Here is a 19,587-nt window from a genome sequence, read left to right on the forward strand (position 1 = left end):
CCTGCCTTCTTTCTGTCCCTATATATTCCATCCAGGCTACAAACCTATTGATTGGTGCCACTCATACCCAGGATGGGGCTTCCATTATCCATACCCTTCATCCTAGTATCACACCCTTAATCCACATTCACACACCCTAATCCAGCCACCTTGGAAACTCCCATCTATGACTGTATGAGGCTTTAGGGGGGGACATCTAGATACAAGCCACTATACCATCCCCAAATGCTGACATTCCTATTGTGTTATCCTTACAGTTTCCAGCTGTTAACCATCCACAGTCATTGGAGAGAAGATACCTTGGAATTTTAAATAGTGTTTTACTTGACCTGATGAAGGTAGGAGAAGTTTATATCTGTATAACAAATAGCCTTTAGTTTATGGATTTTTTTGTGTCTATGTGTGATCATTACCTACTTTCATGAATTAAATATTATGCTTGTAGACACATAATGGTAATGAGGGACTGTGTTTATGAATTAAGTATTTTGTCAGTAGGCACACAATGGTGAATATGACAGATTATGTCTTGTTAAGACATATGTAATATTTAAAATTACAGGATCTGGTAGTGTCATAGTTCAACTAGACAGGGGCATGAGATCTTTAGTTTCCTAAAATGGACAGGATAATAAAAATTTGTTAATGCCCAAGAACAGCTCAAGCATAAGTTATAAAATAAATCTTGAATGTTGAAGGGAAAAATATTAAACAATTTTTATATATTTACAAGCTCTCATAGGCTATATAGAATTAATCAGTGAATCTAATTTTTCTTCTTTTCTAACTTGACCTTTCTCAGACTGCTCTTTCTGGCTCTTTAAACATGTCGGGATCACTTCTACCACTGAGACCTGAGTGTTCCTCCTCATGCTAGCCCTCTAGTCCAGAAGAGTTCTTGCTCTGAACTACTGAAAATATCCTCAAATTTCTTTATTCAAGTTTTTCTTCCCTAGTAGACAGTGAACCCCTTAAGTGAGCACTATTTTTCATATTTTCCCAGTTTTCATTGCAGCCAATAAGTGCATAAGCAAATGTTTGTGGTTTGCTAGTAGACCTTCAAAAAGACACTTGTAAATAGATCAATTTTGTTTTATGTCCATCCAGTCAACAATCAAAATCAGTAGAAAGCTACACTGTGCACAGAACCTCTAAAAGACATACTTAGCACAGTTGGAAATGTTGAGCTGCATTAGAATTTTGCTGTGCTTTAAACTCTTTAATCTCTGTTTCTGGGAAGTGAGTGTAAATAGGTATGGGGCTGGAGATGGGGGCAGGGGATGTGGCATTTTGGAAAGGCCACATACTGTATAACCTTTTGTAGAGATTTGTAATATTCATTAACCTTATAATAGCTTTCAGAAATCTTGCAGTAAAGAAGCCATTCTGTCTCACTCAATGTTTCCCAAATTTAAATATTGAATGTTTTTTTATAAAACTCTGAAGCACTAATGTTCTGAGTACAGATTTAAAAATGCAATTTTAGGAAAAGAAATGCTCAAAACTCAGCTTCTTTAGGCATAAATTTTCACTTATATCAGTTGGATTTATCAATATATTCTTTCACGCAGCCTATACTTAATGATCAGATTCTTAAGTATTTGGTAACTTTTAAAAAGTAAATAATGTAGGAAAATGGAATTAAGTATAATTTCATGTTTTCTGCCTTTTGTCTTTTTTTAGTTAAAAGTAGCTGAACTTTTATGTTAAATCATTACCAAGTATAATTACCAGTCAGTGTGGTACCTGATAAAAATGAATACTGATTAAAAGATAGCACAGATAAAATCAGAATAATATCCTGAATCTTTGCGTACATGTACTAGTTTGGATGTTAAACTTTCAAATTTATGTTTATTTAATGATGTTTACTATCAAAGTTCTTTAACAGTAAGTAAATTTTTTATTGAAATTACATTCAAAAGGTGCTCAAACTATATCTGTATTTCAGCTCATTTTTATAATGTAAACATATTCTTATAACCTTAACTAGGTCAGAATATAGAAAATTATTACCCAGAAACCTCCTTATAATACTGCGTAGGCTTTCCACCTCATCCTGCTGTGCCTATAGAAACCATACTTTCTGACTTCTCTCACCAGCCATGAGTACTGCCTTCTTACTGAATGCTATGTGAATACATCATTCCCTTTTCTTTTGGCTGCTTTTGAAAATGAATTTGAAAATGGAAAACTATGTTTTCTTTTCATGAAGAAATATTCTCGTTTCCATTTCCTAAAGCTGTCTTGATAATTTTGTTTACATATCTAAAATGGCCATCTCATCCTGTGTCTATTCCTGTTGGCCATTTTAGTGGGGATATGAGTTGCCAGAATTCAAGTGCTTTTTAATTTTAGGATGAACTACAATAATAATGTTGACTATTTTAGTAAAAAAAAAACAACTGACGATGATGGTGATGATACTGTATTTCCCCCAAATGTCAAACTGTAGAAATTATTAACTGGGTAAATTTCATATTTTGCTCATAAAGCCTTCATCCTTTCAAGTAATTTGAAAATACCTATATGTATAAATATACATGTAGTTTTTTGTAGTACAGTAATGTCTACTTGATATCAAATAAATTTAAAAACACTGATACTAGCAGATATTTGGATTCTGAAAGCTCGTAAGTACTTCAAATTTAGAAGACTAATCAAGGGCCAATTTTCCTTTGTCTTAATAATTGAAACAATTTTGATGTAATCTGCTTCAAGCTGCCAGTGAGAACAAAATCATTTTATCTACCTCCACAATTTTTGTTCTAAAATAAAGAAGAAAAATGAGATAATTTCAGAGTTGTGTCTTAATTAATGTTAATATAAATCCACTTGCATGTGATCGGTAACTTGTTTTGATAACCAGAATCTTTTGACCAAAAGTGAATATTTCATTATATGGTAGATCAGAATTCAAATTTTCTGTGGTGCTAGATTGAAAATGGTTGTCTGAAATTGAAGCCTGGCTTGTTGGGAGCAAATTTGCTTCCACTGTTTAACAGTGGACCACAAAGAGCTAACTGTGGGCAAAAAGCAAGCTAGAGATGGATTTGTGAATGCTGAATTTTCACCCTTCTTCCTTCCTGTGAGACACAATGGCAGCCACTCAGAGCAAATTTCAGTGTGCTGTGTGTGTTGAGTTAGGCTTTGTAGGTTGTATTTCCTTAGATAATTTGCTAGATTTTTTTTTCCTATGAGGAATGGGGATTGAACCCAGGGCCTTTGCACTAAGCCATGACCCCAAACTTTTTTTTTCAATGAGCACCTAATTTGCTCAAGCTAGATATAAACTTGGCATCTTTCTACCTCAGCCTCCTAGAGTGTTGGAATTACAGGCATGCACCACCATGCCTGGCTAGATATTTGCTTCATTTGTAAATAAAAATTAGTCCTAATAATGATGATTCACTTCACAAATCTTGTCCACTTACTAAGGTAAATAATACTGGAAAAATTTTTAGTTATAAAGAATGTGATATGTGCAACATAAAGGGTTAGGTGCCTTTGTGAATAAATAATACTCACAAATAAAAAATAGTTGCATAAATAGAAAAATAAGAAAACATATGTAAGTAATAAATGTAAAAGTATTCAACCTCAGTCAAATGCAAAAAGAGAATGAGATGCTTGTTGATGAGGACGCCAAGAAATTGGCATATTCATACAATTGCTAAGAGGTATATAATTTGAAACAACCTTTCTAGGGGGTAATTTGTGGTAATTTCCTACACAGAAAAGAATCCTTAAAAGTTTATATACCTAAAATTTCCATCTTCAGAAGTTTATCCTATGAAAGCTTTCAGGTGATTATTACCATATGGATTATAATAGTGAAAAGCTGCTGCCACCTAGATGCAACCATAGGATGCTGGCTAAGTAAATCATTGTATGTGCATGCCACAAACTTTCATGCAGTTATTAAAAAACATGTTGTAAGGACAGAGATGTAGCTCAGAACCCTGGCCTGGCATGTGCAAATTCCTGGATTTGATGGCCAGCACTGCACCCCCCCCCTACAAATTATATATTTGTTGCCATGTTGTTCATAATAATAAAATAAGGGGCCAACCCTGGATGTCATTTAGGCATTGCTAAACACTGACTAAAGTACATCCATAGAGTTGAAGCTCTTTACTGATACGGAATGTTCTCCTTAGTTGCTATGTGAAATGGAAAGGAACCTGAATGCAGATAGCTGTGTATGTATGCTACTATTTAGGTTAAAAAAAAACCAAGGGGATAGGGATATGTACAAAATATATCTATGGAAGATTGCACAGGAGACTGGTGACCTGGGCTACCTCTAGATGGGAACTGATATCTTGAGGGACAGGAGAAAAATAATATGAATATGTACTTACTTAAAAGTTTTTATATGTTTCATATGTTTTTTGATTAGTAAGTGAAAAGTGTGGGATATAAAACTTGTGTAGCTTTGATAAAAGAAAAAAATGTATGGGGGCTGGGGATTTACCTCAGTGGTTCTGCTGCTTGCCTTGCATGCTCAAAGACCCGAGTTCAATCCCTGGTACCAAAAAGAAAAAAAAAACCCAAAAATATATATATATGATACTCAAAAAAGGGCTGGGAAGATATCTACCAAGAGGACAATAATGGTGGAGATTATGAGTGATGTAGATAGACTTTTTTTCTGAACTGTATTTGTTACATATTCTTTAATTACCATGTATTTTATTAGAATTTAAACTTGAGTTTGTAACGTCATCTCCCATCTTGAACTTTATTTCCAAAGAATTTACTGAAGTTGGACCCAGCTGACAGATACTTGACAGAACAATGTTTGAATCACCCCACATTTCAAACCCAGAGACTTTTGGATCGATCCCCTTCAAGGTCAGCAAAAAGGAAACCTTATCACGTGGAAAGCAGCACATTATCTAATAGGTAAATATTCCCTTTTAAGGAAATACAGATGCAGTCTTGGTCTTGCAAGTAGGTGGAGGAGGTGGCTGCTAAAATTAGGCAATTAGAGAAAAGAAGGAAAGCCCTCTTTATTCCAAAATATCTTCTTATGCTTATTACATGATTCAGAACTATAATTAAAGAGTTGTGTGGGTCTTAAAGATTTTCTTATCTTTAACAAGTGTATCATGGAAACCTATGTTGCCCTTGGGAAAGGTAGCATTGAGTTAGTACCTCGGGGTTTCCAGCCTTAAAAGCTAGAAGGTTCTGTGTAAATGGCACCCAGGGATTATGCTGTAGATGAGGGCAGAGGATGCCAGACACATGGGTGAGAATGGATTCTTTGCAATTGAACCAAGTAGACTGGCTCTTTTCAAAGGATCTTACAGGTTTTTTGTTGTGGTTGTTCTTATCTTAATTGTTGAATTGAGAAATACATTTTTCATAAAAAGCATATAGAAAGAGTAAAATCAGTGATATTATGTGGTGCTTTTTAACAGCCTTTAAAAAAACCTGTTTTCTGAAACACACAGACACACAGACACACACAATACATGCATGCACCCCCCAAGATTGGATTAGTCAGGTTGTCTTTGCAACCAGACATTCCTTGATTGTGCTGGCTGCTTTTTCAGGAAGACAGTGTCGTAGGCACAGTCTCCCTTATCTTCCTTCATCTCCCAGAAGCTGGTCTTAGCCTCTGACATTATTAAATTAGGACATAGAAATAGTTTCTGTCATCTACTTTTAGAAGAGAAATAGAAAACAATAATTCTTACTATGAAGCTTTTAAAATTTAACCTTCCATTTTTTCCTCCATATAGAACAACTGGTTTTTTGTTTTGCTTTGTTTTGTTTTTTATTTTCTTTTTGCAGTACTAGGGATTGAACGCAGTGGTGCTCTACCACTGAGCAATATTCTAGCCCGTTTTATTTTATTTTATTTTACTTTACTTTGAGATAAGAGTCTTGCTATGTTGCCCAGGCTAGCCTCAAACTCATGATCTTTCTGCCTTGGCTTCCTGAGTAGCCAGGATTACAGGTGTGTATCACCTAGTCTGGCTGTACAGATGTTCTTAATGGGTTGGAAGTTTGAAAGCTCAATATCTGGTACTTTTTAGGTCTGAGAGGACACCCATGAACTGGTGATAACCAAGTGTCTTCTCTTTGCTTTGTGATAGTGTTGCAGACCTGTTTACTCTTCTTTAAAGTGAAGGTTTCACTTACTGTTTGCCCTCATAGCTTATAGATCATTCTTAGCTGGTTTGTTTGTTTCCATGCGAGTTTAGTACACTAAGTCAAGGAATAATGGTCATCATTTGGTTGATCCTTTGCATTTTGCAAGTTTACATTACTCCTGTGTCTTTTCTGAGATTGCTCTCCATTCAGGTCCTTTTATCTCCCTTCTGCCTGAATTGTCACTTGGCTTCTCTAGTTTACACTTAAAAAGAAAATTATTCCAATGATGTAAAGTTTGGCAGACTGACGATAATTTGTGGTTTGTGCTGTAGTCATTAATGGTATAACCTGTACCATGAAAAGGAGCCTTAGTATTTGTCTTGTAGCAACTCACTTAAGAGAGTCCTTGTTTAACCCTTGAGGACCTGAGGTTGTCCTTAGGAATTCAGTTGAGGAATCTGTTAAAGAGGCTGTGTGGTGAGGTATTTATGGGAGGTGCAGAGGAGATGATTTATACAGATCTTTGAGGAGTCCTCCCAAATCCCCTTTTGAAGTAGATTACAGTGAAAATTATAAGTAAATAAAAATCTCTGGAGAAGTTCATTTTTAGGTCTTGACACTGTATCGAATATATTAAAGAGCCGGGATTTAGTTCAGTGGTGACGCCACCTGCCTTGCAAGTGCAAGGTCCTGAGTTCAATCCCCGGTACCAAAAAAATATATTAAAGAAAAAGTCCCACGTGGTTACATGCATCTGAGGGCTTTCTCCCCACACTTGTCAATGGTCCATACACATTCCACAGTCTTTAGAACACTAATTCTAGCTTCAATCAGAACACCAACTTGAACCTCCTTGGACTGGAAGATATACAGCACTGTGTTCACTGGCTACCATTTACACGCTCTTCTGCCTTGTCCCACATGCACGCACGCGCACACACACACACACACACTCTCACACTCACGTCCTTGTCTTCCAAATTCTTTTCTCCACAGGATGCACTGGACTAAGGCATTCCTCAGCCCCTTGCCTGTCTCCTTTTAGGCTCTGCTGAGGTTCCTTTCACCTCTGATATGGCATGATAGTGCTTCACACTATCTCCCCATTCTCCTCCCTCCTTGGACTTGCTTCTCCAGCCTTCTAAAAATGTAGCTTTGTGCCTTTACTGTTTGCTTTTAAAACTTATTTTAAGTAAATACGTTAACCATCTATCCACCCATTTATCATGCCAGCCATTTAAGAGTAGTTTATCTGTCAACTCTTTCACTTTAAGTGCTTGGCAGTTTAATACAGATTCTTTACAACCGTGTGTCAAAGAGAGCTATGGAATTTTAAAAGCTGTTTCTTTTTTATTGTTGTTGTGCTTTGGCAAACTCCAATTTGAAGATAATATGATGCCCTTTTTACATAGGGATTATGATATGTACAAAGCTCAATGGCTTTCAATTAATGCTGAGGCAGAAACATTCAGAATACTGGTTTAGGCTCTTTGTACATTTGTGGAAAACTTAAAGCTTTGACAGCTGTTTTTGCCTTAACTTTACAGCCTCTACTTTATGTTAGAAATTGTATCTTCATTGCTGTGAATATGTATAAGTTCCTGTGTAGGTTTGTGCTCAACACTGATAGCAGTGATTTTAACAGTTCTAGAAGCTCTGGCAGCTCGGCCTCCGCTGTTCTCTGTCATTTCTGATCTTTTTTTCAGCTTGAGATATTTCTCAATATCTGCATGTGTTATATCTCTCTGCCATTGCTATCTCTAGGCCTGAAGGTAAAAAGGAAGAAATAAGGTTCTGAGAGCCTGAGGCAGAGCTGGCCCTGGGCGGGAGGAGCTACCCTGTGGAAATTGTCATCTGGAGGGATATGGCTAGGATCTGAATCAGGGTGCTGATGCCAAGAAGGAAAAGGGAAGGCCTCCCCCAGCCTTTTTTGTGTGGTGATACCTTCCCCAGCTAAGCCCTAGTGGAACATAGCCAACTAGGGAACCGGGGAGTGCAGTCTACAGCGTTGGGGTCCTTAGACCAAGAACCAAACAGAAGAGTGGAGAATGGAGTGAGAGTTGGGCAAATGGAGAATAACCAACATACTTAGATCTATTTGTGGATGTTTTCTGATGCTCTCAGATTTCTAGCAGAGATTATCTGAAAGCTACAGTAGGAAAAGAGCCTTTAATACCTTAGCATGTAGGTTCTTAGAGAGAAAATGAGAAAGCATAGTTTTCATGGGCTTTTGAAGTTGCTGAGATATTTTTAGTCACCAGCATGTAAGTTGACAAACAACTCTGATTGTTTGAAACCTGAAGCCTTTAGGATATAAGGACTGTCCCTTTTTTCTGGGAATAGATTTTGCAGATAGCATTTAGCAGCAAATGTAACTTAACTTTTCTTCTTTGCATTTCTTGCTAGGTCTGGGATTTGACATTTGTTTAGCTCAAATTTAAGCGTCCTTATTTAATGCTATGATTCTTGTAACCTATCTGGGAAAGATTAGTGAGTGCATTTAAGAGATGAAGTCTTCCACACTGTTAGTGGTTGAATAGCAGATGTTTTTTTTGATGCTCTCAGGTAGATTTCTGGCAGAGATAAACATCTGAAAGACACAATAGGAAAAGGGCCTTTATATTTGATGCTTTAGCATGCAAATTCTTACAAGTAAAATGAGAAGGCATAGTTTCATGGGTTATCATTCTGCATGAAAAAAAAACCGGGGACTTTTCTTCCAGTTAGTGTGTGCTGGAAACAACTCTCCAAAATCAAACCATCTTTATCAATAGGAATATTTACAACATTTTCTGAATGAGGAGTAAAAAGGGAACTGTGTAAACAATTATTTTCTTTTGAAATATTCTAAATGCTAAACCACCATTTGGTCCTTTAAATACTTAGAGTAGAACATACTGATTTTGCTGTGGTTTTGTAATGATCTCAGGTCCTTGCTCAGGGGCAACGGAAGATTCAACAAACAGCAAGGGTGGGAAGTGGCCAAATGTTTGTTTATTAGGAAGAATGAAAGAGAAGCTCTTTGCTAGTCAGAGAGGGATGTTCTGAAAGGCGGATACCCTAGATGTTTAGGACTTGGGTTTTTATACAGTTTTGGGGACTGGTGTATGTGACAGAAAGCAGGGATGTTCCTGGTTGTTGGTAGGCCTTTGATGTCTGGGAAGCAAGCTGCTTCATTTGTATTTTACTTCCTCCACAGTCTCCCATTTTGTTAAGGACCTATTCTTTTGTCTCTTGCATTTTATTTGGCCTTCATAGTCTGTTTCTGTATGCTAATTTATTTAGGCCCTGAATTTTAGTTTACTTTAAGTTAACTGTTTAGGGCTGCTATCTGCCTAAATTCCCCTCTCTCCTAGCTTTATTGTCAGTTTCAGCTTTCAGATAAAGGACAAGATTTTCCTCTGGATTGATAGTTTGCATTTTAAACCAAGCAGGAGATGGAGCTTCGAGTCCTAAAGAAGGCCTTAGTCAGTTTGGAATAATGAAATGTGAAATGAAGAAGAGACTAAATTGTGTGTTTTGGTGAGCAGTTAACATTTTCAGATCCCTGTGATCCAGTATAGATTCCTGTTTAGTGTACAAGGAGAAGTCTGAAGAACCCCCAAGTAATTGCCACTTCTCCAAAACATGAACATTAATCATCATGTTTTCAGTAAGCCTCACTGGGCAGTTGACATTTCTTTTTAGAGTGTCAATTTCTTTTAATGAGTACATTGCTAGAATTCTCAGTCTTTTTCTGTACAGCCTAGACAAAAGAGACAATGATTGGTGTCTGTATGTATGGGCTATGAGTACATTATCTCTGAGGCAGGCTAGGAGTTTTACAAACAAAAATGAAGTTCAAGGAACACAGTAACCTGCAAGTCTAAGTGTTGTCTTCTGACAGTCAGGCAGATAAAAGAGTTGTTTTGTAAAGAGTCTTTCTGTAGCTCAGCTCTCTTCTCCTTGGCAGATATTTTATAACAAACACTCATAGAAGTACCAACATAGCAAAAACATGGTTTGCCAGATTATCAGTTAGAAATTGTTGGCAACAAGTTAGCTGAGCATGTCAGGATGCCAAAATAACTTCACTAGGACCAGTGCTTTGTGGTGGAGTAACAGTCTGATGAACTTATTTGTATTGATTGGCATATGTTTGAGAGAATTCATGTTTTTAGTCAGCAGGTGTTTTAAGTATGTGTTCTTTTTTCTTTTTTAACATGATTCTTTGTACCTGCTATTGAGGGAAACTTACATGCTTCTTTTGTTTTCAATGTAGAAACCAAGCCAGCAAAGGTGCTGCTTTACAAACTCACCATCGATCCAACAGCAAGGACATTCAGAACCTAAGTGTGGGTCTGCCCCGGGCTGATGAAGGCCTTCCTGCTAATGAAAGCTTTCTGAATGGGAACCTTGCTGGAGCTACTCTGAGTCCAATGCATACCAAAACCTACCAAACAAGCACCCAGCCTGGGTCTTCCAGCAAAGATCTCACCAACAACAATATGCCACACCTTCTTAGTCCAAAAGAAGCCAAATCCAAAACAGAGTTTGACTTTAATATTGACCCGAAGCCTTCAGAAGGCCCAGGCACAAAGTACCTGAAGTCCAGCAGTAGATCTCAGCAGAACCGGCATTCATTCATGGAAAGCTCTCAGAGCAAAGCTGGAACACTGCAACCCAGTGAGAAGCAGAGTCGGCACAGCTATATCGACACCATTCCCCAGTCCTCCAGGAGTCCTTCCTACCGGACCAAGGCCAAAAGCCACGGAGCATTGAGTGACTCCAAGTCCGTGAGCAACCTTTCTGAAGCAAGGGCCCAAATTACAGAGACCAACACCAATAGGTATTTTCCATCCAGCTGCTTGGACTTAAACTCTCCTACCAGCCCAACGCCCACCAGACACAGTGACTCAAGAACTTTGCTTAGCCCTTCAGGGAGAAATAACCGAAATGAGGGCACACTGGACTCACGCCGAACCACAACTAGGCATTCAAAAACCATGGAGGAATTGAAGCTGCCTGAGCACATGGACAACAGCCATTCCCACTCATTGTCTGCACCTCATGAATCCTTTTCTTATGGGCTGGGATATACCAGCCCCTTCTCCTCTCAGCAGCGTCCTCATAGGCATTCCATGTATGTGACCCGGGACAAAGTGAGAGCCAAAGGCTTGGATGGAAGTCTGAGTATAGGGCAAGGGATGGCAGCCAGAGCCAACAGCCTGCAGCTCTTATCACCCCAGGTACAGCTTAGCACCTTGACCCTATCTGGTGGCTCATTTTGGGAAGGTAGTGCAGGGGGTATTTTATGTGGTCAGTCTACAATTTTCCCTTCTACAAGAGACCACACTTTCAGTCAATTATTGAATACTCCAAACAACTCTAAAGGTTTTTTTTAATCTGTTTCTTACATGTTCCTTTCTGGATATTTTGTTGAGCAAATCCTATTTTGATTTATTATAGAATTCATCATCTATATGGGTTAGCTTTTAGATTTTTCAAAATTCAGTTTAAATTCATGGGTATTTTCTCTAATCTCTCCAAACCACATTTACTTAAATTAAACCCTTTTTCCTAATACTTCCCTGAATATTGTAACTGAATTTAACAGTGTTTAATATATTCAAAACTACAGATAAATTTAACTTCAGGCCAGGATAAATGTTAATTTTCTCTCTTTTAGGTTGTTTTTAAATCTTAAGGCAATATTTTTGGCATAATGTTTCCTCTACCTTATTGATCATTGGGCTCTAGAACTGAGACTTAACATGTTTAAAATAAATAGCATTCTTACAGCAGAGCACATTTTTAAGTCATTTTCATGAGTTCATGTATGAGGCACACAGTATCCAGTGCTTGGCACAAAGCAAGTGTCTGACAAATTATAGTTATTGCTCCTATGCCCACGATGGTCAGGGCTGTGATTTAGACAGTGAACACCTTTTCTCTGCAGGGTGGTGTCAGGCTCTCCAGAGAGTCTGAAATAGGGCTCTTGCCCTTGAGAAACTTAGCTTCTCTCAGGGAAAATTAAATTATACATGATAACAGTGAAGTAATTAGGGCCTACATTCATATGCACTGACTATAAATAGGAGTTGAGGATGGGAAAGATCATTGTGAGCAATAGCCGTCAGAGGTGGCTTCAGGGGCAGCTGAAGATCTTGCTTGGGGAGAGAAAGTAGATAAAGCAATGAAAGGCCGAGGAGTGAAGATGTGCTCAGTTATGTCCTGAGGTAGGCACCATGATAGACCCTAGTTAGAAAGATGAGAACACTAGGATCTTTGTCCTCTCGGAAGCTTTAGGCTGGCAGGGGACAATTCGTCATTCTGATACTGTAAGACCACATTCCAGCTGCTGTGCCAGAGGCGTTCGTGTGTGCCGAAGGGAGTTGGAGCAGTGTAGCAGTCAGCCAGGCAGTGTAGCTGACTCCCAAAGGAGGTGGCATCTGGGCCGAGACTTGCACAAGGATGGGGATTTCACTTGGGGAGAATAGCAACAGCAGCAGGAAAGAGACTGGAAAGGAGGGAAGAAAAGAACATTCCAGGGAGGAATGTATAGAGATACGATACAGCATGATGTGTTTCAGGGATCGCACCTGCTTCTATGTTGGTGAAGTGGAAAATACAAGAATTGGAGTGTCTTTTGTAGTAATCCTTGCATGAAGTAAAAAGATAAGAGTTTGAGATTGAGTGCAGTGGGAAAACAGGATGGATCTTAAAGATTTCTCAGAAATGGCAATGGGACTTGAAAATTGTGGTGTTGAATATAGGAAAAGGAAGACTTGGAGGTTTCTTTAGGAGCTCCTTTTCACTGTGGAAGAGGGGATTTTTGAAGACCATAATTGAACCCCTTGTATCTCACTGATGACCAAACCAAGGCTCAGAGTGGGTGAAATGTTCCAGTTTGCTCAACTAGTTCAAGGTAGTGCTGGCATTCTGAGGCAGTCCCCATGTCCCTGGTTGTGCTATAAGAAGCTGGAAAGACATCTAGTGCTGGCAAGGGGAGGACAGAAGGTGCCCAGAGTCATAGTGGAGTCATGGGAATGGTCAGAAGAGCCCTTGAGGCATCACTGTGCAGAGTAGAGAACCTCAAGAGTCTAGAAAGATCTGTGGGACCTGGCAGCTGCTCATAAACAGGGTGTGAAGGTCAAAATCAGGTAAAGTGCTGGTATTGAGTGTAGCATCAGAGGAGAAAAACAAAATGTGGTTTCACTTAGAAAATGACTGGCCTTCTGAGAATTCAGAACAGAGACTTTTGTGAACACCGTGGTCATAAGCTAATTATAAGCAATGACTGTGGTCTAAGCACAGATCTGAGTGTTTCTGAAGTCCAGTTCAGGAAGTACAATGTCAAGCTGCAAGAAAGTACATAAAGGCACAAAGACGACAGAAAGCTTGAAAAGTAACAAAAACTGTGAATCATGGGAATGAGTCATGGGAACAACACTTATGCAAAGTATTGTGGCCTCCTTTAAAAGAACAAGGACTCTCACTGAGTCTAGGTTAAGCACAAATAGTTTTCTAAAATATGTTTGTAGAGGCTTTTGTCAACAGTACAGGTGACAAAAGTCAAATGAGATCTTGTCACAAAGTAGAAAGAAGAAAGGCTTCGTTGGATGAATCCCTTCCTGGAACTTTCCAAATATACTGGGGATTGAGGGGAAAAATGAATCATATTTTAAATAAAGCATTTTTAAGTTATATAGGCTTAAGATAATGTTTGTGTGTAATATACAGATATACAATGCAGCTGATTCCTCTTGATTACTTAGTCACTGTATTCCTTGATATCTTTTTGCCAAGGGTAGAAAATGCTACATTTTTTCCCTCTTGGGCACTGTTGTAGACCCAGCACTGTGCTGAGATTGTGACCCAGTTTCCTGAGAGAGCTAGGTAGTGGCAGCATCTCCAGAGATGAGCACCTTGGTGACAGGAGACCAAAGTGGTGTCATCCCAGAAACAAGAAGAGAATTTTAAGCACATAGACTACAGAAGAAAGGGAATTTTAAGACAATAATTATCAAGAAGACTTACTCTATTCCTTGATGTATTCAAGTAACATTTGTTTTCATCTGAATCTGCCACCTAAGCCCTTCCTGGAAGACAGTCATGGTTCTGCTCAGTTCTTTTTGGAAAATTCAGCCTAAAATCTGCTAGAGGAATTTTGGATTGACATAGAATTTCTAAGTAGAGTATTGCTCAGAACAATGACGGTAATAGAAAAATAATTTTTTGTTTTTAATAATTAATTGAACTATTTTCACACTAATTTGTCCCTTGCCTTTAATGAGAACTTCGCTTTCCATTTGCTGAAATTTGCCCAACTTATTTTACATTCATCAGATGATTCACTCCTTTATGGGACAATTTATGTTTTAGCCAACTAACATTTTTTATTTCAGCTGACTAAGGTATTAGTTGTACTAAATAAAGACCGTAATGATTTTCATCTGCAGGAATAGGATGCTCTTATAAATTTTTTTAAATTTGACTTCCAGCCTGGAGAACAACTCCCTCCAGAGATGACCGTGGCAAGACCTTCTGTTAAAGAGTCCTCCAGAGAAGGCACCTCTTCGTTTCATACCCGTCAGAAGTCTGAGGTCTGAACTCTTCAGAGTTGCTACATTTTACTATAAAATGGTCTGTAAGGAGTGTCCATTCAACATAGTAAAGCCTTTTAATCATTATTCACACCCAGTTTCCCACAGATAAGTTAAACTGGAAAAGTAAGTAGTTTTCCTCATGGCGTAGTCCTCAGTTTTCTCTTAAAAAGCCCAGTAAGTTAATTATAAATGACTGTGTAGTGCATTGGTCTGACTTTGTAGGTGACACTGTCATCAACCTATGGTGTAAATGCCTATACAATTTGTTTCCTGCCTCAGGGTGGAGTATATCATGACCCACACTCTGATGATGGCACAGGCCCCAAAGAAAATAGACACCTCTACAATGATCCTGTCCCAAGGAGAGTTGGCAGCTTTTACAGAGGTAAGCCACCCACCGGCGTTGACCAGTGTCTTCTTTCTGCTTTGGAAATCTCCAGCCTGTGCCCTCTATTACATTTTCACCAACCCAAATGTCTTCAAACCTAAACCTGCAGTGGTCCTGCTTGCACTATACCCTCCAGCAGTGTTCTCTACCACTGGTTCCACTGTTTTCGTTAAGGTCCTCTTGGCTTCTGCCTTGGGTTTCTTGAGTAGCCTTGTTACTGGTCTCCTTGTCTTCAAGGTACACATCAAAGCTGTCTCTGCAGTGGCCCTTCTGAAGCTGCATTCTTACCATACTACTCATTCATTCAGTTAAGTCAAAAAATATTTACCAGTGTCACCTGTGTGCCCAGACTGTTCTAGTTTAGAGCATGTCGATGGACAAGACAGCTAGACATATAAAGCTCACATTCTCAAGAGGAAAGATTGCCAGTCAATGTTATACTTCTATACAGCAATCAAACATAATAGTGCTACAGAGCATGAAAAACAGCAGGGCACAACCGTTTGCCCTCTGCTGCCTTTCCCAGGACCTTAGCTGCTCTTACCTGTTGGGAGCTTTGGCAGCTTCTCATGGGCATCAGGCATCCGAATTCCCTAAGGTGGCATTTCAGACTCTTGTCATCCTCTCCAGCTGCCCCTGCCCCTTGCTTCCCTGCCAGATCTCTCTAGTGCTCAACCTGTGGGACTTATATAGGCCATGCAATCTTATGGCCTGAAATACACTCATCTCCCCAGTTGGAACAGCTTGTTTCTGTCCTTTTCTTTACCGTCCTCTCCAGTGTGATATCTTCCTTGCCCACCCCTGACAAAGTATTTCCTTCCCTGTTTCACTCACGTATCTTGCTTATGCCCCTAATACAGTACAGGCCACATCCCACTGGTTCTTTGTGTTTCTCTCACAAGGTTGTGAGTCCCTCAAAGACTCTGAGTTCGTGGGTTTGGGTTGTGTTCCTCAGTGATAGAGCAACTGCCTATCATGTGTGAGAGCTTGGGTTCAATTCCCAGCACTACAAAAACAAAAAAACAAACAAACAAAAAAACACAATGATTCTGAGTTCTCTCTATCTTTTCTTCTTTTGACTAGCATACTGCCTGGCTCAATTTTGTAAATATTTATTGACTGAATTACAGAAAATTCAAGTGTGTTCGCACACCCTTATGTATTTTGAGATTTAACAGGTGACTGAAACAGATGCTTTGGGGGCAATATGAATTTAAGAGACATTGATAGAGAAAGGCAACTCCTTTGGGTGGTGAATTTGTCTGCTTTCTGATTCCTGGAAAAAAAAATGCCCATCACCTGCAACTTAAAGGAAGAGAGGTTTATTTTTGGCTCATGGTTTCAAAGGTCCATGGTCAGCTACTCCAAGTCAGGAACATGATGGAAGAACACAGTGAGCAGAGCTGCTCATTTCATGGTGACCAGAGGCAGAACACAGACGAAGAGTGCCAGCAAGAGGAATATCCTCCAAAGGCACACCCCAGTGACCTGCCTCCTCCAGCTGGGTCCCACTTCCCAAAGGTACATTTGGCTGTGACATCAGTGGATTGATCCTCTGATGCAGATAGGGCCTCCGTGAGCAGTCACCTCTCTCTCCAGGAGCCTCTCAGTTCAGTCACGTTGACAAGATTACCTGGCATAGGTGGTAACTATGTAATCACAGACTATAAAATTATTGGGAATCCCAGTACCTGGTGCAGAAGTAGATAGCAAACTCACAGGGTAGGAGGCTCAGCCTCCCAACGCCTTCCGGAGTCACCATAGCCATGACCTGATTTCTGTTTCTGTTGTTTTAGTAGGACAGCTGGACAGAAGCAGGAATTGTGGGGTTGGGGGACATGCAGAACTGTTTTGGTTATTTTAATTAGGAATGTGGGCTAAACCAATGCATAAAAGTGTTACGTTGGAGTAAATGGATATTGAATGATGAGGCTTCTCTGTTCTCTCTCAGTCTTACCTTTGGAAAAAGTGTAAGATGCTAAAAACACCTTTTAATGCTCTCCCAACAGTATGATGACTTTATAATCTTGTAACATTAAACTTTTAATTCAAATTAAAATTAATTAAAGCAAAATGTTATAGTGTACAATGAGCAAAAGCCTTTCTTCTATCAGTATAAGTTTTACTTTCAAAATGTACTATGCTGGGCTGGGGTTTTAGCTCATTGGTTCTGCCGCCTGCCTCACAAGTGCAAGGTCCCAAGTTCAATCCCCAGTACAGAAAAAAAAAAAAAGAAGAAGAAGAATAAAGGTCCAATTGATATGCCAGGGATTTGGCTCAGTGGTTTTGCCTCCTGCCTCACAAGCGCAAGGACCTGAGTTTGATCCCCAGGACAAGAAAAAAAAAGAGCATTCCAAAATGTACTTTGCACTTTTTTTCTGTAATTGTCTAGAGAAAATACTTTAATATAAAATGTTAATGGAGTTTAAATTACTGAATTGGTCTTTGACTCCTGGTAACATCATTTTATTTTGGTTGCAAATCTGTTAATAACAGAGAAAAACCTTGTTTGTTTACCTCATAATCTACTTTAGGGTTTCAGATAGAAAATTTTAATTTTAAAAAGTTCAGAAATAGAAAGAAAGTTTTAATTAAATGAAACACCTGGCGACATCTGTCATTTCAATGATACTACTAAGTCCTAGAGGAAGATGACAGTAGTATCATTGAAATGACAGATGTTTCCAGAATACTTCCTGTTTTCATTCCCGCTGATCAAGAGTCAACTTAAATGGTGTCACTTACCTTGATATGCAGTCTTTTTTTTTTTCTTTCAATACCAGGGCTTTCACACTGAGTCATACCCCCAGCCTTTTTATTTTTTATTTTGAGACAGGGTCTTGGTAAGTCTCTTAAGTTGCCCAGGCTGAGTGGGAACCTGTGATCCTCCTGCCTCAGCCTCCCACAGTGTTGGGTTTACGAGTATGCTCCACCATGCCCAGCTTGATACTACTTTTGTGATGAAATTTATGGTGTATTATAATTTGTAAACAAGTTTAGAAATTAATGGAAATATTTGGTTACCACCCCCCCAAGCAGAAAAGCATTTTATTCCCATACATTATAGTTTATTTTGTGTTCATTTTTGAAATGAGAATGTAAAGAAAACTAATTTTCTTTTTCTTTGAAAATTAGCAAATTTCTTTGTAATTTAGTTTATAAAGCATGATGACACTGCTTTCTGAGCATCAAGGTTTAAACTGTAGTCAGTTTAAACTAGATTGTATGTTTCAGCGTGCATATTGTTAAGCCCTGCTTCAGACTAAGAATAAATTTTACCTAGTTGGGTCTGTGATAAGAAAGCCTTAACTTCAAAAAATGTCAAAGCAGTGGAAGGAGGGCTGTCATACTTTAAAATACCCTGCAACACTTCATTTTATCAGCTAACAGATCAGGGTGGTTAACTGACCCTTGCAGGTTAATGTTATGAGCAGAGGGGAAGAGAATGTTCCCTAGAGTGCCGCCACCCTCAGAAAACACAGAAGTTATGTGAGAGGTAGATGAGGATTTGCACTTACCTGTCTATTTGATCTGTGTGCAACAAAATGAACTATAGCCAGGCATACTGCTGCATCTTGTAATCCTAGCTACTCAAGAGACTAGACTAAGGCAGGAGGATCACAAGTTTGAAGCTATTCTGGGCAATTTAGTGAGACTCTTTCTCAAAAAAAAAAGTTATTTTAAAAAACGGTTTATGGGCATGTAGCTCAGTGGTACAATGTTCTGGATTCAATCTCTAGTACCACAAAAAGAAAAGAAAGAAAACGCAATCAGATAACTGCTTTGACCAAAACAGAACACCAGTAACTTACATTTTCTTCATTCAGTGCCATCTCCAAGACCAGACAATTCTTTCCATGAAAATAATGTATCAACTAGAGTTTCTTCTCTACCATCTGAAAGCAGTTCTGGAACCAATCATTCTAAGAGACAACCAGCATTTGATCCATGGTGAGTGTTACGTTTGTACTCATCTTTTTTCTAATTGGAGATTTGTGAATTCGAGTTCAACATTTATAATAAATATCTTGTAAAAGGAAAAACTTTCCTGGATTAATATCTGATGAGTCTTCTATTGCATTCTTCATGACAGGGATAATGACGTTTGCAGTCTGTATTTATTGACATTGAACCCCACACTTTCCTTAGCACTTTATGTGTATGTCTCATTCAGTTCTCATGATTGTCCTTTGAAGTAGGGGTTACTTCTCTTGTATAGAAACTAAATTGTAGAAGTCAAGAAACTTGCCTGCTGTTGGTCAGCCAGTCACATGAAGGAGAGAGCCAGGATTCAGATTTCAGTGGGCTCTGACTTCAAACCTGTGGGTTTTATCTTTATGCTACCATAAAAGCAAAATGTAGTCTGAAGTTTGAATGACATGGCAAATTTCCTTATTCTTTTATCTGTATGTGTCATATGTAAAGTACATTTAGTGAAAGAATTATAACATATATACATTTCCATTAGCAAATTGGTCTGAGGAGTAAGGACTTTTTTTTTTTTTT

General features: G+C 38.7%; 1 protein-coding gene across 1 annotated transcript in view; it reads left to right on the forward strand.

Moving 5' to 3' along the window:
• The window catches only part of Cdkl5 (cyclin dependent kinase like 5), a 150,803-nt gene that overhangs the window by 115,028 nt on the left and 16,188 nt on the right, over positions 1-19,587 (forward strand). Inside the window, exons 10-15 of the mRNA XM_010643652.2 lie at positions 258-338; positions 4,757-4,908; positions 10,367-11,333; positions 14,589-14,690; positions 14,973-15,078; positions 18,909-19,032. Of these exons, the coding sequence (XP_010641954.1) occupies positions 258-338; positions 4,757-4,908; positions 10,367-11,333; positions 14,589-14,690; positions 14,973-15,078; positions 18,909-19,032 (1,532 nt within the window). The remainder of the gene's footprint in view (positions 1-257; positions 339-4,756; positions 4,909-10,366; positions 11,334-14,588; positions 14,691-14,972; positions 15,079-18,908; positions 19,033-19,587) is intronic.

Source organism: Fukomys damarensis, unplaced genomic scaffold, assembly GCF_012274545.1.
Source record: "Fukomys damarensis isolate Sample0158 unplaced genomic scaffold, DMR_v1.0_HiC HiC_scaffold_39, whole genome shotgun sequence".
In the NCBI taxonomy this organism is placed as follows: Eukaryota; Metazoa; Chordata; class Mammalia; order Rodentia; family Bathyergidae; genus Fukomys; species Fukomys damarensis.